This window comes from Mustelus asterias, unplaced genomic scaffold (assembly GCF_964213995.1).
Source record: "Mustelus asterias unplaced genomic scaffold, sMusAst1.hap1.1 HAP1_SCAFFOLD_2461, whole genome shotgun sequence".
NCBI lineage: Eukaryota > Metazoa > Chordata > Chondrichthyes > Carcharhiniformes > Triakidae > Mustelus > Mustelus asterias.
This window is the reverse complement of record NW_027592406.1, coordinates 18280-39023: the sequence shown is the minus strand read 5'-3', so window position 1 is coordinate 39023 and position 20744 is coordinate 18280. Positions and strand designations below refer to the sequence as shown.

Below are 20744 nucleotides of genomic sequence, written 5' to 3'. Positions count from 1 at the left end.
ATTTACAAGATAATGGTTGGAATGCGAGTCTTTACAGGTAATCAAGTCTTAAAGGTACAGACAATGTGAGTGGAGAGAGGGTTAAGCACAGGTTAAAGAGATGTGTATTTTCTCCAGCCAGGACAGTTAGTGAGATTTCCACATCAAGAACTGAACCCAGACAGAGGAGAGGGAGGAAGAAAACTGGGAGTGGAGGGAAGAAATGGTGGAGATGTTGAGATGGGTTTGGATTTCAGTCCAGGGGAGGAGGTAGAGTGTGTGGGACGGGGATTTATAGATTTGGGGGAACAAGAGAGGAAAATATGTTCCAGAGAAACTATGAATTGTCTGTTCAGAATTTCTATCCTGCACTGACAGTGATGGTATTTGTAAACTGTTTTTGCAAGGTATTATGAAGCAGGATTTCCAGATGTGAAACTCAAACCAAACTTCACATCAAGATCTGTTTCAGTAATTTGGTTCGTCAGAAACTGAATATCGTCAGCCTTTGTCTCCAGAAGGAGAAATGTCCATTCTGTCTGCGGGCAAAGATTTCAAACATCAGTGTGACTGAAAAAGCACCTACACACAAACACACCTGAGAGTTTCCAATGTGCTGAATGTGGAAAGTGGTTTAAAAAGTCTGAAAAATAATCACATCATTCTAACTGAGTAGTGACCCGACACATATTCTGTGTAAACGAGGCTTCAACTCATCATCCAACCTGGAGTCACATGAGGACACCCGCTCCACAGAGAAACCATTCAAATGTGGGGACTGTGGGAGGGGATTCAATTACCCGTCTGAATTGGATATTCATCGTCGCATTCACACTGGAGAGAGGCCGTTCACCTGCTCTGAGTGTGGGAAAGGATTTGCTTACTCATCCAGCCTCTATACACACCGGCGTGTTCACACTGGTGAGAGGCCGTTCACCTGCCTCGAATGTGGGAAGGGGTGTCATGCTTTATCAAGCCTCCTGATTCACCGGCAGGTTCACTCCGATCAGAGACTGTTTCAGTGTTCTGATTGTGAGAAAAGCTTTAAAAGCACAAAGGACCTCCTGAGACACCAGCGCACTCACATGGCAGTGAGACCATTCACCTGCTCAGTGTGTGGGAAGGGATTCACTCAGTCATCCCACCTTCTGACACACCATCTTGTTCACACTGATCAGAGACCATTTCAATGTTCTGACTGTGAGAAGAGATTTAAAAGTAAAAATGATTTACAAGTCCATCAGCGCACTCACACTGGGGAGAAGCCATTCACCTGCTCCGTGTGTGAGAGGAGATTCGGACGTTTATCCCAGCTGCAAACACACCAGCGAGTTCACTCTGATAAGAGACCATTTCAGTGTTCTGACTGTGAGAAGAGCTTTAAAAGTAAACAGGATTTGGTGACACACCAGCGAGTTCACACTGGGGAGAAACCGTTCACCTGCTCGGTGTGTGGGATGGGATTCACCCATTCATCCCACCGTCTGAGACACCAGCGAGTTCACACTGGGGAGAAACCATTCATTTGCTGTGTGTGTGGGAAGGGATTCACTGATTCACCTCACCTTCTGATACACGAGCGGATTCACACTGGGGAGAAACCCTTCACTTGCTCCACATGTGGGAAACGATTCACTCAGCCACCCCAGCTCATTGCACATCAATTGGTCCACACTGATCAGAGACCTTTTAAATGTTCTGACTGTGAGAAAAGTTTTAAATGCACTAAGGACCTGCTGAGACACCAGCAAATTCACACTGGAGAGAGATCATTCACCTGCTCCATGTGTGGGAAAAGTTTCACTCAGTCATCCCACCTGCTGAGACACCAGCAGGTTCACACGGGAGAGAGATCATTCACCTGCTCCGTATGTGGGAAGAGATTTGCTCGGTCAGCCAATCTGCTGAGACACCAGCAAGTTCACAAGTCATTGCAGGGATTGGATTCTGCTGTTGCTGCTAATCCCATGCAGGACTGAATCATAGAATCATAGAAACCCTACAGTGCAGAAGGAGGCCATTCGGCCCATCGAGTCTGCACCGACCACAATCCCATCCAGGCCCTACCCCCACATATTTTACCTGCTAATCCCTCTAACCTACGCATCTCTGGACTCTAAGGGGCAATTTTTAACCTGGCCAATCAACCTAACCCGCACATCTTTGGACTGTGGGAGGAAACCGGAGCACCCAGAGGAAACCCACGCAGACACGAGGAGAATGTGCAAACTCCACACAGACAGTGACCCGAGCCGGGAATCGAACCTGGGACCCTGGAGCTGTGAAGCAGCAGTGCTAACCACTGTGCTACCGTGCCGCCCGTGTTCATTTATTTATTTATCTATCTATTATTTAAGTAATAAATAATCCCATGCAGGATTGAATCATGTTCATTCTGTTATTAAGGAGCTGGGGTGGGACACAGATAATCTCCGTGCAATCAGGCAGAGTGAACATGGTTTTGTGCAAGGGAAATCATGTTAATTGATTTATTGGATTTCTTTGACGAAGTAACAAGCAATGTGGATAAAGTGGAACCTGTGGATGTGGTGTATTTAGATTTCCAGAAGGCATTTGACAAGGTGCCACATCAAAGTTTACCACACTAAATAAGAATTCGTAGCATAAGGCATATTAGCGTCCCATCCACGTCGATTCTTTATATTAGCATGGATAGAGGGTTGATGAGCTAATAGGAAACAGAGAGGAGGGAGAAAGGAGTCATTTTTGGGATAGCAAAGTGTAGCCTATGGAGTGCCACAGGGATCAGTGCTGGGCCCTCAACTATTGACAAACTATTTTCATGATGTGGATGACTGACAGGGTCAAAATTTGTTGATGACACAAAGTTAGGTGGGAAAGTGAGATGTGAATGACCATAACAAGCCTGTAAAGCGATATGGATAGGGTCAGTGAGTGGGTAAAAAGTTGGCAGCTGGAACAAGATTTTTGGATAATGTGAACTTGTCCATTTGGACAGGAAGGATGGGAAAGCAGCTGATTATTTCAACAGAGAGATTGCAGAACTTTGAGGTACAGAGGGATCTGGGTGTCCTGGTACTGTAATCAGGAAACGTTAATGTGCGGATACAGCAAATGATTAGAAAGGTCAATGAATTGTTGTTTATTGCGGGGATGTTTTGCTACATTTGTTCAGGGTATTAGTGAGACTACATCTCGAGCACGGTGTACTCTAGGAGTTTCGATCTCCTTACTTAAGAGAGGACTTGTGTGAGAAGTAGCTCGGAGAAGGTTTACTTGACTGATTCCTGGGATGAGGGGGTTGTCATATGATGAAAAGTTGGACATGTTCGGCCTGTATCTATTGGGGTTTAGAAGAATGAGAGAGGATCTGATTGAAACATATAAAATTCAGAGGGGACTTGACAGAGTGGATGTTGATTGTAGAGAGAGGAGAACTAGAGGCACAGTTTAAAAATAAGGGGTCTCCCATTTAAGACTGGGATGAGGAGAAACCTTTTCTCTCAGAGGGTTGTTACAGTGTGGAATTCTCTTCCACAGAGAGTGGTGGAGGCTGGCTCACTGAATATTCTGAAGTCTGAATTTAATAGATTCTTGATTGACAAGAGAGTCAAAGGGTGTGAGGGGTAAGAAGGAAAGTGGAGTTGAAGCTACAATCACATCAGCCAGGATCCTATTGAATGGTGGAGCAGGCTCGAGGGGCCGAGTGGCCTTCTCCTGCTCCTAATTCACATGTTCACATTGTGAGAGTTGGAGTTTGTTTCTGCTGATGTTAATTTCCCATAAAACTGAGCTGCAGCTTAATCTACAGAATAGAATCAAATAAATCTTGCTAATCTGATCAGCCAGAGTCTAACTGAATGGCATCCTTCTGTACTGTCGGGATTCTGTGATTTTATATTATATAACAAGAATAAAACTAACAATACATGAATCTTATGACTGAAACAAAAATATACCAAGATGTACCTTCTATCAACACAAGACATATATCTGTCGTTATTAACCTAAAAAGTAAACATATTTCCAGAAAAGTCCAATGGAATATTGAAGGACACCGTTTCACATTTTAAAAACTTTTACTTCAGAAATTTATCTTAAATCAGCATCACTAAATCATGCAAAGAGAGAAACGGTATTTGAATAGACAAGATAAATTACACTTTAAAAAGCTCAGACAATAAAAACAGGTTCCACAAAATCACAAACATTTTCCCCCTCAGTATATTTGGCTCTAATTCCAGTTCCAGAGAATTTCTCTGTCTCTGTATTTCCCAGGGGGGGGAAAGAAAGTGTTTTCCTCACAGATGTTGTCCAGAGGAGGAGGTTTGAGTCTGTGTGTGAAGTTTGAGTCTGTGTGTGAAGTTTGAGGCTGTGGTGAAGTTTGAGTCTGTGTGTGAAGTTTGAGTCTGTGGTGAAGTTGGAGTCTGAGATGAAGTTTGAGTCTGTGTGTGAAGTTTGAGTCTGTGGTGAAGTTTGAGTCTGTGGTGAAGTTTGAGTCGGTGTGTGAAGTTTGAGTCTGTGGTGAAGTTTGAGTCTGTGTGTGAAGTTTGAGTCTGTGTGTGAAGTTTGAGTCTGTGTGTGAAGTTTGAGTCTGTGGTGAAGTTTGAGTCTGTGGTGAAGTTTGAGTCTGTGGTGAAGTTTGAGTCTGTGTGTGAAGTTTGAGTCTGTGGTGAAGTTTGAGTCTGTGGTGAAGTTTGAGTCGGTGTGTGAAGTTTGAGTCTGTGGTGAAGTTTGAGTCTGTGTGTGAAGTTTGAGTCTGTGTGTGAAGTTTGAGTCTGTGTGTGAAGTTTGAGTCTGTGGTGAAGTTTGAGTCTGTGGTGAAGTTTGAGTCTGTGTGTGAAGTTTGAGTCTGTGGTGAAGTTTGAGTCTGTGGTGAAGTTTGAGTCTGTGTGTGAAGTTTGAGTCTGTGTGTGAAGTTTGAGTCTGTGTGTGAAGTTTGAGTCTGTGTGTGAAGTTTGAGTCTGTGTGTGAAGTTTGAGTCTGTGGTGAAGTTTGAGTCTGTGTGTGAAGTTTGAGTCTGTGGTGAAGTTTGAGTCTGTGTGTGAAGTTTGAGTCTGTGGTGAAGTTTGAGTCTGTGTGTGAAGTTTGAGTCTGTGGTGAAGTTTGAGTCTGTGGTGAAGTTTGAGTCTGTGTGTGAAGTTTGAGTCTGTGTGTGAAGTTTGAGTCTGTGTGTGAAGTTTGAGTCTGTGTGTGAAGTTTGAGTCTGTGTGTGAAGTTTGAGTCTGTGTGTGAAGTTTGAGTCTGTGGTGAAGTTTGAGTCTGTGGTGAAGTTTGAGTCTGTGTGTGAAGTTTGAGTCTGTGGTGAAGTTTGAGTCTGTGGTGAAGTTTGAGTCTGTGTGTGAAGTTTGAGTCTGTGTGTGAAGTTTGAGTCTGTGTGTGAAGTTTGAGTCTGTGGTGAAGTTTGAGTCTGTGGTGAAGTTTGAGTCTGTGTGTGAAGTTTGAGTCTGTGTGTGAAGTTTGAGTCTGTGTGTGAATTTGAGTCTGTGTGTGAAGTTTGAGTCTGTGTGTGAAGTTTGAGTCTGTGTGTGAAGTTTGAGTCTGTGTGTGAAGTTTGAGTCTGTGGTGAAGTTTGAGTCTGTGGTGAAGTTTGAGTCTGTGGTGAAGTTTGAGTCTGTGGTGAAGCTACAAACAGAAGCTGTTCTGTTTCAAATCAAACTGCGGGACTGGGAAGAAAATGATGGGAAGAGATTTTGCAAAGTCCCCTCCCCCACTCCCTCAGCTGGCAGCCCAGCACGCAGGCGCAGAGAGCTCTGCTGAGCCGAGCTGTCCGGAGCAGGCGCAGAGAGCGCTGCTGAGCCGAGCTGTCCGGAGCAGGCGCAGAGAGCGCTGCTTCGCCCAGCTGTCCGGAGCAGGCGCAGAGAGCGCAGCTGAGCCGAGCTGTCCGGAGCAGGCGCAGAGAGCGCTGCTTAGCCCAGCTGTCCGGAGCAGGTGCAGAGAGCGCTGCTCAGCCCAGCTGTCCGGAGCAGGCGCAGAGAGCGCTGCTGAGCCGAGCTGTCCGGAGCAGGCGCAGAGAGCGCAGCTGAGCCGAGCTGTCCGGAGCAGGCGCAGTGCGGCTGCCGCCAGAGGTCGCTCTCGATCTGTTTTTGGAGCAGCAGAGAGAGGGGGGAGGGGGAGATCACCGAGCGGCTACTCGCTCTGGCCCGGAGTCGTCAGCCGGTTGCCTGGAAACCGTGGCTGGAGGAGGTGCAGGGGGAGGGAGACCAATGGGTGGGGGCGGGGCTCCCGGGTCCGCGCGCCCGGGCCTGCGCACTGGAATCCCGACGCGGCACTGCGGAGCCCAGTAATTCCTATTGGCTGATTCAGGCAGCGCTCGATTGTGACGTCTCAATGCGGAAGTTGGTCACTGAGCTTCAGATTGAAGCTTCCACTTGGATTTGAAAAGACTTCGGCCATCAGTGAGTGGAAAAGCAGCAACACACTGCCACACCCGAGTGAGAGTGTTCCAGAGCACGGACTAAAGAGCTTTAACCAGTTACACAGCCTGAATAACTATCACCATTCACAGCGGGGAGAGACGGTACCCGTGTTCTGTGTGTGGACAAGGCGTCAACTGATTGTCCACCCAAGGGAGAGGCAAGGACACCTGCACCATGGAGAAACCATGGAAATGTGCAGACTGTGGGAAGAGATACAGATACCCCTCTCTGCTGGATGCTCATCGGCGCAGCCACACTGGGGAGCGGCCATTCATCTGCTCTCAGTGTGGGGAGGGATTCGCTCTGTTGCCCAGCCTGCAGTCACACAAGCGAGTTCACACTGGAGAGAGACCGTTCACCTGCTCTCAGTGTGGAAAGGGATTCACTGTGTTATCCACTTTGCAGAGACACCAGCGAATTCACACTGGGGAGAGGCTGTTTATCTGCTCTCGGTGTGGGAAGGGGTTCAGTCAGTTTTCCAACCTGCAGATACACCAGCGAGTTCACACTGGGGAGAGGCCATTCATCTGCTCTCGTTGTGGGAAGAGATTCACTCGGTCATCCGACCTGCGGACACATCAGCACATTCACACCGGGGAGAGGCCATTCACCTGCTCTCAGTGTGGGAAGGGATTTACTCGTTCATCCGACCTGCGGACACACCAGCGAGTTCACACTGGGGAGAGGCCATTCACCTGCTCTCAGTGTGGGAAGGGATTCACTCGGTCATCCGTCCTGCGGAGACACCAGCGAGTTCACACTGGGGAGAGACCATTTACCTGCTCTCAGTGTGGGAAGGGTTTCAGTCAGTTATCCACCCAGCAGAAACACCAGCAAATTCACACTGGAGAGAGGCCGTTCACCTGCTCTCAGTGCGGGAAGAGATTCACTCAGTCATCCCACCTGCAGAGACACCAGCGAGTTCACACTGAGGAGAGGCCATTCACCTGCTCTCAGTGTGGGAAGGGTTTCAGTCAGTTATCCAACCTGCAGAGACACCAGCGAATTCACATGGGGAGAGACCATTCACCTGCTCTGAGTGTGGGAAGGAATTCACTCAGTTATCCCACCTGTTGAGACATCAGTGAAGTTACACTGGGGAGAAACTGTCCACCTGCTCAGTGTATAAAAAGTGTTCAGAATTTCATCACGGCTGCTGAGGCACCAACAAGTGCACGGGGGTTGGATTCTGCTGTTATTGTTTCTGCTCTCAGTTACATCCAGGACTGCATTTTGTTCATTCTCACAGTTGGTCAATGGGGAGGGTCAGAGGGTTTCTTTCTGCTGGACTGGCCGGTCTCACAACTTTCCCTCCAGTGGGCTGATGCTCTTTGAGTCTTGTTGTGAATACCTGGTTTCAAATTTCACAAGGATCACAGAGTGACCGGGTGTGAGGAAGTTCAGAGATATTTAGTCAGCATTTCTGTTTGAAACTCCCCCAGATGCCCATCCAATTTCCTTTGTAATTGTTTATTGTCTCCACTTCCTCCACCCTCATCGGCAGCGAGTTCCAGGTCATTACCATTCGCTGCATCAACATTTTCTTCCTCACATCCCTCCCTCCATCTCTGACCTGAAACTTTAAATCTGTGTCCCCCTTGTCCTTGTCCCTTCAGCTAATGGGAAGAGCTTTTCTTTGTCCACCTTATCTAAACCTGTCAGAATCTTGTCCACCTCTATCAAATCTCCCCTCAACCTCCTTTGCTCCAAGGGAAACAACCCCAGCCTGACATTGACAATAAAGAACAAACTAACAGAATATGTTAGAACCTGAAACCAAATGGGAATGTTTAATTCCTGTTTTAATGATATTGTGAATATATTGTCCTGGACAATAAAGGAATTGGAATAACTCACCTTGGGAGTGGTTGAATGGAATATGTCAATCTGGTATCCATCTACAGTCCAGTGAAAGTCTGGAATATGTAGCTGGAAATCCCTCCCTAACAGCACTGTGGGCTTACTTACACCTCAGGCATTGTAGCAGTTCAGGAAGGCAGTGTTGGGGTTGACCATGGTCGAGGCAGCTACATACAGCCACATATTCTGTTATAATTGAAGGACTGCAGATTGAATGTGAGGCATTATGGGACTGGACTATCTTGACCACATTCCTGTGACTGCTCAGTTTCTGCAATCACGGACCATTAAAGCTGCTTAGTGCCCAACAGAGGACCTGGTGAGAATATTTACTCAGAATGAGTTAGAATTAAACTTATTCCAGGACCGGCTGGTGTTCAGTGGCTGAGATACCCGAATCTGTGAAGAGAAGGTCTGACCAATCAACAAACAGTGGGAGATAGTTGGTTAAGAAGTTAAAAAGCGTTCTCAGGCATTGTTTAAATTATTTTATCCCAAATTTGTGATAAGAACTTTGAGGGACTTGTGACCCGTTAGTCGGTGAAGTAACGGTATACTCCAAATAGCACTGGACTGAAAAGCAGACCTCTGAGTAGATTCTAATGGTCATAAACTGACTCAAGCATGGCCATTGAAAAAATCAGAGCTCGAGTGAGGACTGGACAGGTCTCTTACCTGCTAATTGGAAACTAAGAACAAGAAACGTATCGATAAAATTATTAGAGAATACAGCCAACGTTTCGAGTCTGGAAGACACTTCATAACCGCTCTTATGAAGGGTCATCCATACTTTGAACATTGACTCTATTCTGTCTCCACAGATACTGTCAGACCTGCTGAGATTTTCCAGCATTTTCTGTTGTTGTTTCAGATTCCAGCATCCGCAGTATTTAACTTTTATGATAAAATGATTAGTTCTGATTGGAATCCCTACGACCTTCCTGCAAAACAGAGGGAGTGGTGGCAAAAGGGGAAAAAGGATAAGGATGATAAAGTCTGGGTTCTGATTCTCTGAGCCCATGTAGAATCAGCAAAATGAGTGAAGCAGTTTATAAAGAACAGAAGTTATCCATCCCTAAAAAAACTGATCAAATTAAAATAATTAGGTTATGGAATATAACAAAAAAATGAAGAGCTGAAGTTTACAATCTAGTTTGTTTTGATTTTTTTACTTGTGTAAAGTGGTATTATTGTGTGCCAATTTTTTTCTGCTCACTCCCCATCCCTTTAGGTTCTGTAGAAAAGTTAACCCTTTCAGCAGACAATTCATTTCTTTTCAAATCATCTGAAAACTCATGTCTATTTTAGTTTATAATTGAAGATTTATGGGAATTGGCTAAGATGGGCTTTCAACATTTTTCTATTCTTTCTCTATTCACTGTTAATCAACACTCTGTTTTATCTTTCTGACTTGTTACATTTTTAATGATTAATAAACTTTCTGAATTCACGATTTAAAGCGTTCTTTCTTGCCATATGGTTAAGTCACTGGAACCTGGTGTGATTTACGATTAGGGAGGTTATTGTAAACAAGCAACCCCCATAAATCTTAGTTCAAATAAATCAAAGTTCTTACAAATGGAATGCTATCCTTTATTATGAGAGAAATTGAACACAGGAGTAAAGATGTTCTGCTTCCGTTATGATGTGGAGATGCCTGCGTTGGACTGGGGTAAACACAATAAGAAGTTTAACAACACCAGGTTAAAGTCCAACAGGTTTATTTGCTACCAGATAAACCTGTTGGACTTTAACCTGGTGTTGTTTAACTTCTTACTATGCTTCAGTTATACAGGGCATTATGGAGACTGCATCTTGAATACTGGGTGCAGCTTTGTCTCCTATTTAAGAAATGATACAAATGCATTGAAAGTGGTTCAGAGGAGGTTTAATAGATTGCTTCCCAATTCTTGACCCTGACAGTATAAATTATGTCCGATTTTCCTTGTCTTCAGCTCTGACAAAGGGTCATCCTGACTCAAAATGTTGTCTCTATTCTCTCTCTGCAGATGCTGTCAGACTTGCTGAGATTGTCCAGCATTTTCTGTTTTTGTTTCAGATTCCAACAACAGCAGAATTTTGCCTTTATCCCAATTCTTGTTGGGTAAGAGAATCAAAAGTATCGGGTCTAGAACGAGAATGTGGAACTCCACACAAACAGATCAGCCATGACCTAAATAAACGGTGGAGCCTACTCAAAGGGCCAAATGACCTACATCTGCTCCGATGTTGAATGTTGGTCACAATTTCCTGAGGATTGTGAAACAAGGCTGGAAGATTCGCCTTGCTTGTGTTAGTGGGAAAATGTCCAGGAGAACCATCACTGTGAAGGACAGTTCTGGGATTAAAGGTTGCCAGACTGGAAAAGGAAAACAATGGAAATAAACCCTTGAGGAGTAAAGAATCACTTTGGACTGGTTTTTGGAGAAAGAGTGTGAACATTCCAAGGCAGAATAAAATATAACGGTTGAGTGGGATATTTGATGGTGTTAAGAGTAAAAGGGCAAAGTTTAATTTTAAGTTTAAGAGCAATGTTCCCTTCAAAAAAGTGTTTAGTCATTGTTGCTTCCAGTTTGTTGGAATAAACGCCAGAAACATGAAGTTTTGTCGTGTGATTCTTTAATTTACTCACTGGGCTTAGAATTCTTTTTTTAAAATTGTTGATCGTTACAGAGATCCTAACAGTTCATTTAAAGCCCCGAGTTTTGATTTCCCATTTGAGCCTGGGGCACCTTTCTGTCTCTCTATTGCTTGTGTCAATGACAGCCAGGCGACGGAGCTGAGGGCTGAGTTTAGCTGTGAATAATGAGGCCTGCGCCCCAGTTGGGAAACTGCCCTGGGCGTCGCACTAATAGAGAGACAGGAAGATGCTGGAGGACTGACTGGGAAATGGGCCTCCAACCAATTGTTATATCAGTCACTCAGAGCTAAAGAGAAACCTGTCTCTTTAAATACAGATACAGGGAAGAGGCTGCAATGAAATCTGTCCCTTTTAACCTGCACAAAAGCAGGAGGCTGAGATTGACAGGCTGCAGGAGGAGTCCATTCAGCCCATCGTGCCCCTGCTATCTCTTTGAAAGGACTGTCTGATTCATCCTACCACTCTGATCTGTCCCCACAGCCCTGCAAATTCTTCCCTTTCAAGTCTTTAACCTTTGGAAAGATTCTATTGAATCTGTTTTCAGGCAGATCAGAACAACTCGCTGTGTCAAAAATATAAAATAAAATCTCATCTCCCCCTCTGGCTCCTTTGCCAATTACCTTAGAGGGACTCACTTTCTGTTAAAGAGCCTGCCAACCCCTCTCACCCACTTTCCCTAAAGTGCATCAATCTCATCAGGAAAAGTCCAGAACAATCAAATATTTTACTGATCAAAGTTTATTAATGAAACAGAACATGGTTAAAACAATCAGAAAATGACTTGAGCATCAAAGACAACCAGAGTAAAAGGATAGGTTCAAGGTGAAGGGGGGGGAGGTTTAACACAGATATCAGAAGGACATATTTCACACAGAGGGTCGTGGGGGCCTGGAATGTGTTGCCGGGCAAGGTGGTGGAGGCGGACACACTGGGAACGTTTAAGACTTATCTAGACAGCTATATGAACGGAGTGGGAATGGAGGGATACAAAAGAGTGGTCTCGTCTGGACCAGGGAGCGGCGCGGGCTAATTGTTCCTTGTTTCTCGTTTCAAGGCTTCATTCTATGATTATCTTGCTGGTGCCAGTACAGAGCGAGACTGCGGATAGTTGGGAACCTGTCTCGGGGGCAGGGAATTCATATGGTGTTCGTGGAAGTGGAAATGACTAGGGTTGGGAAGCATTTTCCGATCGGGGCCATTGTGATCTCCTGGACTCGTTTCGATCGCCTCAGGGGGTCGGAGAGGAATTTCCCAGATTTTTTTCCCCATATTGGCCCTGGGGTTTTTCACTCTGGGTTTTCGCCTCTCCCTGGAGATCACATGGTCTGGAATGGGGGGGTGGGGGTGAGTTAATAGGTTGTAATGAACAAAGCATCGTAGCTGTGAGGGACAGCTCGGTGGATAGGATTTTGGTATGTAGATAGGCTGGAAAATTGGGCGGGGATCCTGGATTCAGGATTCAATCCTGGACCGGGGAGCGGCGCGGGCTTGGAGGGCCGAAGGGCCTGTTCCTGTGCTGTATTGTTCTTTGTTCTTTGTTGTTCTTTGATATTCACAATGTTCTGGACACAAATGGTTTCTCTTTAATTCATCTGTAGCCTGTTCCCTGCCCTTTTTGTGGTAAAGGCAGAATTCTCTGGATAGGAAATTTAAAAAGAAGTTTACTGAATGAAAAAGTTTTACTCAACAACTTTAAGATATTGACTTTTACAACTTCATGCAGGTGATCGGTCCGTAGAAGCATAACCCTCTCTGGCTCCTTCTTTCACAGGAATTCTTGTGGAATTCAGCCTTGGGAGTCTGGTTCCTTCTCTGACAGTAATTTCCTTGGAACTCAGCCTCGGGAGTTTTCAGTATTTGGCTCCCAAGGAAGACCTTCAGAACCTCTACTTTTATCCACAAAGTGACGATTACCTCACGTCAGATTTGGGCCTGTTGTATCATGACAATTGGTCAATTTGACCACTAGATTAATTTAACTGGATCCTCAATTACTGACACCATCACTTCTTATTATCTTAGACAGGAATACAAGAGAACTGGTTCATACTATCCCTTTATCTGATTCTGTACAATCCCCTTATTCTCACAGTTTCAAATGTTGAGGCTAATCAGAGCTTGAAGGTCTCTCTCGCCAGTACATTTATCCTCATTGCACATTCTTTACATACACAGCAATTAATCTTTTACAGCAAATAAAACTCAATCTTTTACTATAACGACTGATTCATTGATTAACTATAACTCAATTAAGGCTCATTAATTTCTCATCTGTTAATGACTGGTAGCTAATAAATAGCTACCAGATGGGGCAGATGTTTGAGGGCAAATCAACATCTGGCGTGTGGGAGGCTTTCAAGTGTAAGTTGATAGGGATTCAGGACCGGCACATTCCTGTAAGGGTGAAGGATAAGTATGGCAAGTTTTGGGAACCTTGGATAATGAGAGATATTGTGAGCCTCGTCAAAGAGAAAAATGAAACATTTGTCAAAGCTAGGAGGCTGGGAACACACGAAGCAAGTGTGGAATACAAGGAAAGTAGAAAGAAACTTAAGCAAGGAGAATGGAGGGCTAAAAGGGGTCACGAAAAAGCATTGGCCAGCAGGATTAAGGAAAATCCCAAGGCTTTTTATACATATATAAAGAGCAAGAGAGTAGCCAGGGAGAGGGTTGGCCCACTCCAGGACAAGGGAGGGAATCTATGCGCGGAGCCAGAGGAAATGGGGAGATATTAAATGAGTACTTTGCGTCAGTATTCACCAAAGAGGATTTGGTGGTGGATGAGTCTGGGAAAGGATGTGTAGATAGTTTGAGTCATGTTGAGATCAAAAAGGAGGTGGTATTGGGGTTCTTGAGAAACATTAAGGTAGACAAGTCCCCAGGCCCTGATGGGATATACCCCAGAATACTGAGAGAGGCAAGGGAGGAAATTGCTGGGGTCTTGAGAGAGATCTTTGTATCCTCACTGGCTACAGGGGAGGAACACACGAAGCAAGTGTGGAATACAAGGAAAGTAGAAAGAAACTTAAGCAAGGAGTAAGGAGGGCTAAGAGTGGTCACGAAAAATCATTGGCCAGCAGGATTAAGGAAAATCCCAAGGCTTTTTATACATATATAAAGAACAAGAGGGTAGCCAGGGAGAGGGTCGGCCCACTCAAGGATAGGGGAGGGAATCTATGTGTGGAGCCAGAGGAACCTGGTGTTGTTAAACTTCTTACTGTGTTTACCCCAGTCCAACGCCGGCATCTCCACATCATACAGGGGAGGTCCCAGAGGATTGGAGAATAGCCAATGTTGTTCCTTTGTTTAAGAAGGGTAGCAAGAATAATCCAGGTAATTACAGGCCGGTGAGCCTTACATCAGTGATAGGGAAATTATTGGAGAGAATTCTTCGAGACAGGATTTATTCCCAGTTGGAAATAAGTGGATGTATTAGTGAGAAGCAACATGGTTTTGTGAAGGGGAGGTCGTGTCTCACGGACTTGGTCGAGTTTTTCGAGGAAGTGACGAAGATGATTGATAAGGGTAGAGCAGTGGATGTTGTCCACATGGACTTAGACAAGGTCCCTCATGGTAGACTGGTGCAGAAGGAGAAGTCGCATGGGATCAGAGGTGAGTTGGCAAGGTGGATACAGAACTGGCTCGGTCAAAGAAGACAGAGGGTAGCATTGGAAGGGTGCGTTTCTGAATGGAGGGCTGTGACAAGTGGCGTTCCTCAGGGATCAGTGCTGGGACCTTGCTGTTTGTTATATATATATATAAATGATTTGGAGGAAAATGTAACTGGTTTGATTAGGAAGTTTGCGGACGACACAAAGGTTGGTGGATTTGCGGATAGTGATGAGGACCATCAGAGGATACAGCAGGATACAGATTGGTTGGAGTCTTGGGCGGAGTGATGGCAGATGGAGTTTAATCTGGACAAATGTGAGGTAATGCATTTTGGAAGGTCGAATACAGATAGGAAATATACAGTAAATGGCAAAACCCTTAGGAGTATTGATCGGCAAAGTGATCTGGGTGTACAGGTACACAGGTCACTGAAAGTGGCAACGCAGGTGGGGAAGATAGTCAAGAAGACATACGGCATGCTTTCCTTCATTGGCTGGGGCATTGAGTTTAAAAATTGGCAAGTCATGTTGCAGCTTTAGAGAAGCTTAGTTAGGCCACACTTGGAATATAGTGTTCAATTCCGGTCGCCACACTATCAGAAGGATGTGGAGGCTTTGGAGAGGGTACAGAAAATATTTACCCGGATGTTGCCTGGTATGGAGGGCATTAGCTATGCGGAGAGGTTGGAGAAACTTGGTTTGTTCTCACTGGAATGAGGGAGGTTGAGGGGGCAACCTGATAGAAGTCTACAGGATTATGAGAGGCATGGACAGAGTGGATAGTCAGAAGCTGTTTCCCAGGGTGGAAGCGTCAATTACTAGGGGGCACAGGTTTAAGGTGTGAGGGGCAAGGTTTAAAGGAGATGTACGAGGCAGATCTTTTACACAGAGAACAGTGGGTTCCTGGAACTCGTTGCCTGGGGGGTAGTGGAAGCGGATACGGTAGTGACTTTTAAGGGACATCTTGACAAATACATGAATAGGATGGGAATAGAGGGAAATGGTCCCCGGAAGGGTAGGGGGTTTTAATTTAGTCCGGCAGCAGGCTTGGAGGGCTAAAGGGCCTGTCCCTGTGCTGTAACTTTCTTTGTTCTAAATACAGTAATATTTAATGAACACATTTGGTTCATACAATGTGGTTGACTCTCAACTGCCCTCTGAACAAGGGCATCTAGGGATGGGCAATAAATGTTGGCCAGCCAGCGACGCCCATGTCCCACAACTGAATAAGGTTAATACAAGATATCCTGGTTCGAAAAGACACTTGCTGCAAGCCAATAGCTTTCCTTCTTACTTGAACTGAGCAATCAACCTTATTCTTGAGCCAGATTTGACAGAATATAATGTCCTCCAACTGATCAAATTCATAGAAGAAATTCTTAGTTCAGACAATTCCTGCCAGCTATGCAGCTTCCACAAGCATGTAGGTGAATCCAACATTAATTTTTAAAATAAAGCTCCAGTCACATGTTAGAATTTAACATGGTTGAAGTTCTCGGGTTGAAGTTCTGAACTGGAAAAAGGCCAAATTTGATGAAATGAGAAGGGATCTGGGAAGTGTGGATTGGCACAGGCTGTTCTCTGGTAAGGATGTAAATGGAAAGTGGGAGGCCTTCAAAGGAGAAATTTTGAGAGTGCAGAGTTTGTATGTTCCTGTCAGGATTAAAGGCAAAGTAAATAGGAATAAGGAACCTTGGTTCTCAAGGGAGATTGTAACACTGATTAAGAGGAAGAGAGAGTTGTATGAAATGTACAGGCAGCAAGGAACACATCAGATGCTCGAGGAGTATAAAAAGTGCAAGAAGCTACTTAAGAGGGAAATCAGGAGGGCTAAAAGAAGACATGAGGTTGCTTTGGCAGACAGAGTGAAGGAAAATCCAAAGAGCTTCTATAGGTATGTTAGGAGCAAAAGGATAGTGAGGGATAAAATTGGTCCTCTTGAAGACCAGAGTGGTACACTGTGTATGGAACCAAAAGAGATGGGGGAGATACTAAACGTTTTTTTTGCATCTGTATTTACTGAGGAAACGGGCATGGAGTCTACGGAAATAGGGCAAACTGGTAGGGAGGCCATGGAACCTTTACAGATTAAAGGGGAGGAGGTGCTCGCTGTCTTGAGGCAAATCAGAGTGGATAAATCCCCAGGACCGGACAGGGTATTCCCACGGACCTTGAGGGAAGCTAGTGTTGAACTTGCAGGGGCCCTGGCAGACATATTTAAAATGTCAGTATTCACGGGGGAGGTGCCGGATGATTGGAGGGTGGCTCATGTTGTTCCGTTGTTTAAAAAAGGTTCCAAAAGAAATCCGGGAAATTATCGGCCAGTAAGTTTGACGTCGGTGGTGGGCAAGTTATTGGAAGGTGTGATAAGGGATAGGATCTACAAATATTTGGATAGACAGGGACTTATTAGGGAGAGTCAACATGGCTTTGTGCGTGGTAGGTCATGTTTGACCAATCTATTAGAGTTTTTCGAGGAGGTTACCAGGAAAGTGGATGAAGGGAAGGCGGTGGATGTTGTCTACCTGGATTTCAGCAAGGCCTTTGACAAGGTCCCTCATGGGAGGTTAGTTAGGAAGGTTGTCTCTGGGTATACATGGGGAGGTAGTAAATTGGATAAGACACTGGCTCAATGGAAGAAGCCAGAGAGTGGTTGTGGAGGATTGCTTCTCTGAGTGGAGGCCTGTGACTAGTGGTGTGCCGCAGGGATCGGTGTTGGGTCCATTGTTGTTTGTCATCTATATCAATGATCTGGATGATAATGTGGTCAATTGGATCAGCAAGTTTGCTGATGATACAAAGATTGGAGGTGTAGTGGGCAGTGAGGAAGGTTTTCAAAGCTTGCAGAGGGATTTGGACCAACTAGAAAAATGGGCTGAAAAATGGCAAATGGAATTTAACGCAGACAAGTGTGAGATATTGCACTTTGGAAGGACAAACCAAAGAAGAACGTACAGGGTAAATGGTAGGACTCTGAAGAGTGCAGTTGAACAGAGGGATCTGGGAATACAGGTACAGAGTTCCCTAAAAGTGACGTCACAGGTGGATAGGGTCGTAAAGAGTGCCTTTGGTACATTGGCCTTTATGAATTGGAGTATCGAGTGTAAAAGTTGGAGTGTTATGGTAAGGTTATATAAGGCATTGGTGAGGCCGAATTTGGAGTATTGTGTACAGTTTTGGTCACCTAGTTACAGGAAGGATGTAAATAAGATTGAAAGAGTGCAGAGAAGGTTCACAAGGATGTTGCCGGGACTTGAGAAGCTGAGTTACAGAGAGAGATTGAATAGGATGGGACTTTATTCCCTGGAGCGTAGAAGATTGAGGGGAGATTTGATAGAGGTGTTTAAGATTTTGATGGGTATAGATAGAGTGAATGCAAGCAGGCTTTTTCCGCTGAGGCTAGGGGAGAAAAAAACCAGAGGGCATGGGTTAAGGGTGAAAGGAGAAAAGTTTAAAGGGAATATTAGGGGGGGCTTCTTCACGCAGAGAGTGGTGGGAGTGTGGAATGAGCTGCCGGATAAAGTGGTAAATGCGGGGTCACTTTTAACATTTAAGAAAAACTTGGACGGGTTCATGGATGAGAGGGGTGTGGAGGGATATGGTCCAAGTGCAGGTCAGTGGGACTAGGCATAAAATGGTTCGGCACAGACAAGAAGGGCCAAAAGGCCTGTTTCTGAGCTGTAATTTTCTATGGTTCTATGGCCTCCCTGACCTTGTTGCTGAGAATGTTTGAAGAGGCAGCAGGGGCACAATGGGTCACACCGCCTCCTTTTGTGCTCTCTGCTCCTCGTTTGCATTTGAAGTGGTAAATATCTGGAACTCACTTCCTACGAGCGGCTGAAGCAGAGATAATGGAATGTTTCCAAAAGGAAATTGGATGGGAGCTTCAGGGAAATAAATCCGCAGGGACACGGAGAGAGAACAGGGCAACAGTTTGATCTACAGAGAGCCAGCATGGACTCAATGGGCTGAATGGCCCCATTCCCAATCCTAATGCCTGTCTGATCTAAAGAGAGAAATTTCAGCTGTTCAAGTCTCTCGAACTCACTGAAGTCCCTCATCCCTGGAGTCATTCTTGTAAATCTCCTCTGCACCCTCTCTAAGGACTTCACATCTTTCCTAAAGTGTGGGGCCCATATACAGGGTTCCATTCTCGAGGAATAGAATTGAACAGGTTCTGTTCAACTTGTTTAGAATCAGGGTTCGGCTACACTGGGAGCACTGTCAACATTTGTGATCTCCATTTAGAAAAAGGAAATAGAGGCACTGGAGAAGCGGCAACAAAGATTCACAAGAATAATCCCAGAACTGAGAGCATTTAACCTTCAGGAAAGGCTGGCACTGCTTTTCTCTGGAAAACAGAAGACTGAAGGGTGACCTGATGGAAGAATTTAAGGTTATGAAAGGGGTTCAATAATCCAACAGGGATTTCAGTGAGAAACCTCTTTCCCCAGCGAGTGGTGAGAATGTGGAACTCACTACCACAGCGAGTGGTTGAGGTGAACAGCATGAATACATTAAAGAGGAAGCTCGATACATACATGAGGGAGAGAGGAATAGAAGGATATGCTGATGGGGGGAGATGAAGAGGGGTGGGTGGAGGCTCATGTGGAGCATAAATACTGACACAGACCAATTGGGCCGACTGGCCCGGCCCTGTGCTGTAGACTCAATGGAACAGAGACAAATGTACTTACTTTAGATCTACCTGTAGTGGTAGGAAAAACATTATTTACTATCCAGCATAAAATAAATGTTCTTCGTCAGTTTGTGTGGGTCATTTCAGTGGAAATGTGCTCTCCCAGGCTCAGAGAGCATCAGCCCACTGGAGGTAAAGTTGTGAGACTGTCCAGTCCAGCAGAAAGAAACCCTCCGACCCTCCACTTCACCAACTGTCAGAATGAACATGGTTCAGTCCTGGATGTGATTAACAGCAGCAAGAACAGCAGAATTGAACCTCTGTGATCACTTGTGAACTCGTTGGTGTCTCAGCAGGAGGGATGAATTTGTGAAATCCTTCCCACACTGAGAGCAGGTGAACGGTCTCTCCTCAGTGTGAATGCACTGGTGGATCATCAGTTCCTGAGAGCTTTTGAAGCCACTTTCACAGTCAGAGCATTTAAAGGGTCTCTCCTAGTTGTAACTCACATTGTGTCTCAGCAGCTGGGGTATTGAGTGAATCCTTCCGCACACACAGAGCAGGTGAATGGTCTCTCCCAGTGTGAACTCGCTGGTGTCTCCTCAGTGTGCATGTCCTTCCAAACCTCTTTGTGCAGTGAGAGCAGCTGAACGGTCTCTCCCCAGTGTGAATGCGCTGGTGGTCTATTAGATGCTCCGAAATTTTGAAGCCACTCCCACAGTCAGAGCATTTAAAGGGTCTTTCCTGGGAGTGAGTGACTTTGTGTCTCTGCAGGCTGGATAACCGAGTGAATCTGTTCCCACACTCGGTGCAGGTGAACGGTCTCTCCTCGGTGTGAAGGCGCTGGTGTGTCAGCAGGGTGAATGACTGACTGAATCCCTTCCCACACACACAGCAGATGAACGGTCTCTCCCTGGTGTGAACTCGCTGGTGTCTCTGCAGTGTGGATGACCTCTTAAACCTCTTTGTGCAGAGAGAGCAGCTGAACGGTCTGTCCTCAGTGTGAATGCGCTGGTGGGACACCAGTTCCCCAGAAATTTTGAATTCGCTCCCACAGTCCGAGCATTTAAAGGGCCTCTCACTGGTGTGAGTGACTTTATGACTCAGCAGGTTGGGTAAATTAGTGAATCCCTTCCCACACACAGAGCAGGTGAAAGGCCTCTCTCCGGTGTGAACTCGCTGGTGTGTCAGCAGGGCGGATAACTGTGTGAATCCCTTCCCACAGTCAGAGCAAGTGAATGGTCTCTCCCCGGAGTGAACTCGCTGGTGGTTCCACAGGTTTGATGATGATCTAAATCTCATTGTGCAGAGAGAGCAGCTGAATGGTCTCTCCTCACTGTGAATGCGCTGGTGGGACCCCAGTTCTCCAGAGCTTTTGAATCCGCTCCCACAGTCAGAGCATTTAAAGGGTCTCTCATTGGTGTGAGTGAGATTGTGACTCAGCAGGTGGGAGAACTTAATGTATCCCTTCCCACAGACTGAGCAAGTGAAGGGTCTCTCCCGAGTGTGACTGCGTTGATGAATTTCCAAATCACAGGGCAACATGAATCCTTGTCCACAATCGTCACATTTCCACAGTTTCTCCATGATGCGGGTGGCCTTGTGACTCTCCA

General features: G+C 45.5%; 1 protein-coding gene across 1 annotated transcript; it reads right to left on the bottom strand.

The window, feature by feature from the left end:
• Window positions 1-12453: 12453 nt before the first annotated feature.
• LOC144489711 (uncharacterized) lies at window positions 12454-20437 on the bottom strand. Its single transcript, XM_078207568.1, has 2 exons — window positions 19641-20437; window positions 12454-12517 (listed from the first exon to the last, which is right to left on the bottom strand). Coding segments are annotated over exons 1-2 (795 nt in total). The 5' UTR covers window positions 20434-20437; the 3' UTR covers window positions 12454-12515.
• Between the last annotated feature and the right edge of the window lie 307 nt (window positions 20438-20744).